The 5,395-nt window shown below is 47.4% G+C and overlaps 1 protein-coding gene across 1 annotated transcript in view; it reads left to right on the top strand.

Moving 5' to 3' along the window:
• Positions 1–655: 655 nt before the first annotated feature.
• The window catches only part of PAPOLG (poly(A) polymerase gamma), a 74,129-nt gene continuing 69,389 nt past the window's right edge, over positions 656–5,395 (top strand). Inside the window, exon 1 of the mRNA XM_031058275.1 lies at positions 656–706. Coding sequence (XP_030914135.1) covers positions 656–706 — 51 coding nt within the window. The remainder of the gene's footprint in view (positions 707–5,395) is intronic.

The raw sequence follows: 5,395 nt of genomic DNA, 5'->3' as shown, positions 1-5,395 counted from the left end.
ACCATTCAATCTATTGAATCAAGAGACTGTTTGATCTTATCTGCATCTGTGAGCTGACTGTCAACCTGCTTAGGCTGCATATTAAATCATCTATAGTAGCTGTATCAAGCTGGGATGATCTGTTAATTCTAAATTTATTAACCCTTAGAGTGCAGTCATCATGTTTAATCTAGTGTAGCCAGCATTTATTTTACAAGACCAAACCCTTCTTTAAGACATGGCTGTGCTGTAGGTTAAGGAATTGGTAACGTGGTGGAGCTGGTAAGTGGGAACAGCCCCACTTTGATCTCTGGAAGCCAGCTGCCAGCACCGCTGCTCCGAACACGTATGTGCGCGCTCACGTCACGCTCCCGTGTCCAGGATGGGGGGCTGCACATGTGTGTGGACCTAATGGCATTACCTGGGAGTTCTGCCTGAGATGAGCCAGAAAATGAGCGGCCTCAAACAATGTCTGAGCCCTGTGCCCACAGGAGGACTCAAAACCAAAAATCAAAGTGACAGCAACACCGCAGCACGAGCTGAGGGTGGGTCCTGCAAGGAGCTGCCACCAAAGCTCTCCTCTGAGCGGGCTCCCACTTCTCGTACCTGCTGTCCCAGGCAATGAACAAATGTCCTGGGAGTGCTGAGGAGCACGGCCACGGCAGGACACGCGGGAATGCGCGCGTTCCTGCCCGCGTACGGACAGACCCAGCCCGGCGCGCGCACGGTAATTTCACAGGGACACATCCATCCGCATCAATATGTTAATCTGTTCGTTGCACACACGCGTCTCTCCCTGCCCTGCTCTCCTGTTATCTATTATCTTTGCACATCCACGATGGTATCAACATATTCACAGCTTTTATTTCAGTCGCAAACTGCTAGGCATGCTTCCTTTTTTGGTAATCATGTGCCCGGTATCTCTCTAATGTAGCCTAATAACAATTTTAGCATTCAGATGAAGCGATTTCATTCTGTGACTGCCTTTTCTATTAGATTTGATTCTGAGAAGCCCCAGTGGGTGCCTCGGAGGCAGAGATCTATCTGTGAGGCTGCAACCGATTCAATAGCAGCCTGAGCTAACCTTGACCTTTCCCTAGACCCTGCTCCATCTGGTGCCAGCCTGGTCCCCCCCTTCTCCTCCTCCTTGCTTCACAGTCAGCATTGATCAAGGCGGAATCGAGCGTCTCTCTCTCCCTCCAAGGGCTGGGCAGTCGTGGAAAGGACAGCACATTTCAATATATGGAAATGATCGAGCCTCTTATGCAATCATAAATCTACATACAGCCTCGTGATTTGATATTTCATTCACCTCCAAAGATTCTCACCCTCCCTCCCACCAGCAGGGATTTATAAACTATAAGACAACAGCTTTCCCCAACACCTGGATATTACAAAGCTTGCTGTTTATCGGGAGCGAACGCCTGGCAATTTCATCTGATTCACTTGGTGGTTTATTTATTATCACTCCGTTGTTTTCCCTGCGTGCCTGGGGTATTTTATTTCTTCCCGGGGGCTTTGCCCGCTGCCGCAGCCCCGCATCCCGCTCCTCTCCGCGAGCGTTTCAGGAGCTGGGAACGAGCACAGGCTCCCGCAATAAATCAGCGCCCGCCACTTTGTCACCTTCCCACTTCTGCTCCGTTTTCTCGTCGCCTTCCCCGGTCCCCCCGGAGCCGCCGGGATGCCCTGCTCGCTCCTGGGGGCGAGTCCCATGCAGCGAGATCTTTCACCGCCGAGATGCTCCGTGCTGCACCATCCCTCCTCCCTCTGCTCCCCTTCCTCGCTAGGACCTGCACTTACGATCAATAATTTTATTTTTCTTCCGAAGAATTCTGACGTAACCTCAGTTTCTCACCGCGTACCAGCCTCGAGATTACATAACCGATTATGTAAAATTATAATTGCAGGATAATATATGCAGACTCTAATTATTACCTAGAGTTTCCCGTGTAGCTGTAGCCAGGCACACAGCACATATGTTAAGAGTCGGTTCTGCAATATTTGCATAGCCAACACTTCTGGCTGGAGACGCGGCGTGGAAAAGGAATGGATGGATATTTGACAGTACATATGTATGAGGGAGATGCATTACTTAATAGGAAAAGGTATCTGGAAATGTATTCCTCTCTGTTTTGAGGAATTTGTTTTGCTTTATCTCCACGGGTAGTAAAAAATAATAGGAAGAAACTGTGAATTACATTGAAAAAAAATAGATATATTCAATTTGTCAGTTTAATATTACACTTCCTCTCTGCAATACTACAAAGATTTAGAACATTTCCAAAACTTTCAGCTCTAATCTGTGCCTTGGGTTTCTTTGGAGGACCTGCCACCACATGCCAGCTAAAAATGAGTGTCAATTAATAATAAAACCCACTCTTCCTTATTCCTGCACGCATATAATTTAACAGGTTTTGAGAAAACCGCGGTTGTAATGGTGAGAATTTTCCAATGTGTGCAATATTAACAGCTTTCATTCTAAAGCACCAAAACTTCCTGGAACAGAACTGCTCAGTGCTTTCTCACCTTTTCCAATGGGCCATCTCTACCTATTATTATACACCTAAAATGCAAAGACTATTCAGCTCCTTAAAAAGTGGGGTTTGTTCTACCGAGAACATAGCTGGTACAAACAATCTCAGACCGAGGCAGTTCAGGTGAGCGCACCATTATTATTAATTGTGGCCTGCAAAATTAGAAATAATTTAAAACAAGAAGTAGGAGAGGTTTCAGCTTGTGTTTTCCACCACGTGAGACGTGACAGGAAAATTTTTGCCGCTACAATGCAACAGGATTCCTAAAGTCTCTGATTTCTGAGCTACCTGAGCAACCACATAACCTCTGCAGAAGCGCCTGAGCACGGCTTGTTGTTGAAAAGCATATTGTACTTATTAGTAAAATGTGAAATGGCTTAAAAAACAGTTTGAGCTATGAATTGCCATCTGCTCAATGGGGAGAAACAGAAAGTAACTGAATATATTTTCTCACCTTTTTTTATAGTAACATAAACAACACTCCAGAACACTATAAACTTGTAGCTGCACCAAAGGCGTTGGTGCAGTTCTTTGTGCTGCAGGTCAGGACTTTGTCCACACTGTTACACGCTGTTTCTTTTCACTCTCTGCACATGTCCCCAGGTATTTTTCCCCCTATTAGTTAAGATGGCCTTTTTAATTTCAGGGCTTAAAAGTTTGATGCCGCTGCCCTGATACAGGGCTAGCCTGAGGTCTGTGTGTGCCTTGAGACACCAAAATACAGGTAGAGCAGTGTACACAGCTTGTTCTGGCTCCCTGTGTGGGAGAGCAAGAGGGAAGGGTTTATGTTACCCAGATTTCATGCTGAGCTTTGCATCACTTGTGTCCATCACAAGAGAAATTTGTCCTCTCTCCTCCCCCAGCCTCCTTTCTGCAGGGAAAACCCCAGGAAGCCTTGGGACTGCTTCCCCTGGTGTTGAGCTTTGCCACAAGCACATTCCTGCAGCGCCTGCAGGCACCGTGACCTTCCCCAGAGCGGCGGGGCAAGGCTGTGAACTCGGCTCAGAGCTGGAGAGGCCTCTGCCTGTCCCAGGGGAACAGCCCTGCCTGCCCAGGACTCCCTGCGAGCACCTGGGGAAACCATCCCTGCTGTGAGCACCTGGGGAAACCATCCCTGCTGGCAGCTGCTGCTCCACACAAATGCTACAACAGAAAGGACAAAATAACTTTTTGGTTTGTTTTCTGCTCAGCCAGGTTGATTTCTTTGCTCTCCTTCAGCTTTATCCACCTGGGAACGTGGACTTTTTTTGACCTGTTTGTCCCATTTCTTGCCCAACAGCAGCTCAGCTCTCCTGCCCCAAACGCTGCTCCTACCACCTGTGGATTGGAGGGCAGAGAGTTCCTGGAGTCAGGGAGCCATTCCTACCAAAGGGAGGCAGACTGGAAGATCTTGGCTTGGAGTGAGTTTCCCAAGGAGCATGAGGACAAGAGAGCTGTGAATTGTTAAGTTCCATCCCAAAGGAGGAGCACATGTAAGACAGTAACTCTGCAATGCAGGAATTGTCTTCACCTGCCTGCCTGATGCTTTCTCCTCTCTGAAAGCCTGACTTGTCGAAAGCATCACTTAATAATAATAATACAAGGATCAGCTTTTCTGCTTCCTTGGAACTTGGCAGGAGTATAAATACGCAGTGAGGGAAAAGAAGAATCAAAAACTTAACAGTAGGAAAGGGAAATACAATGGTGTAAAGTGGCCTGCACCCCTCACAGTTTAATTTCCACCAAATGCCCCAAGAAAAGCTGGGCACAGCAAAAGCCTCGAGATTGAAATGCAAAGCGTGTGAGCTGGTTGCAACAGCTGCACCACAGCGCACACCTAGGTGTTCTGCACCTCACACACACATCACCCCCAGGATTAGGATTCCAATCACCTGTCCTCTGCTGCTAATAAAAATGAAATATATTAGGGGAAGTTTGAATACGGCGGCTTGACAGAGCATGTCGTGTCTCACACATGAAACAATGCGACCAGCACACAATCAAAGAGCACCTCCCATTTTTGTGGCACGGGATTTTTCTGTTTCAGAGAGCAAAATGTGTGCTTGGAGACCAGGAGAGCCTGAACCCTTAAACCCCTGCAGCCCCTGAAAGTGCAGTGTGAGCTCAGATCAGCACTCGCTGCGACAAGGAAGAAAATCATATGTTTTTATGAGACATCCAGCTTTGCTTTTTGCTCTCCTTTTTGAGTGTGCAGAACATCAGCAAAGCACGAGAAGCAGGGCTGTACTTTGAGTGCTCCTTCCCCTGCCACAGCAGAACAGCACCCTGGGGTGGAAGTTGTCAATGCTGTCATGCTTCAGGTTTGCCAGGGTTTCCACTGTAAGTCTAAACCATCCTAGCCTAAGATCCAGATCCTGCAAAGGGTTTTGGAAAACAGAGTCAGCCAGGTAAATGAGCACATCTCCAGAGAGCTGACATGGCTGGCAGCTTTTTCAGCCCACCCTGGGCTCAGTTTTTCAGGAAAGCAAGAAGCCAGACAGATTATAGGGTAGAAAGTGATAAGCAGCGCTCCAAATGAGATGCAAACAAAGGACAGGGACTTCCAGGCACAACAGGTTATTTTGTTCTGTGTGAATGGCTTCCATTATTGACACAAGGATGGACATTACCAGTTCAATCCCTATTGGAAATTGTGTCCCTTCCCTGACTGAGGGGATAAAACCAATTCAAAAAGGTAAATCATAGCTCCAGGTGCTGGAGATAGAAATATTGTAAAGCCTGTTCAGTGTGGATTCATGCAACAAACAGCAACTGCTTCAGAAATTGCCCCAGCGTCCAGGAAGAATGCTTTAAGAGGCTGTGAACAGCCAAATCCCCGGCACCCTCTGGGAAAAGCCCCACGGAGTTACAACCAATGTGTCTCAAACCTGCCACCTCAACAG

The sequence above is a fragment of the Geospiza fortis genome, unplaced genomic scaffold (assembly GCF_000277835.1).
Source record: "Geospiza fortis unplaced genomic scaffold, GeoFor_1.0 scaffold275, whole genome shotgun sequence".
Lineage (NCBI taxonomy): Eukaryota > Metazoa > Chordata > Aves > Passeriformes > Thraupidae > Geospiza > Geospiza fortis.
The sequence above is the reverse complement of the archived record's forward strand: the minus strand, read 5'-3'. Positions and strand labels throughout refer to the sequence as shown.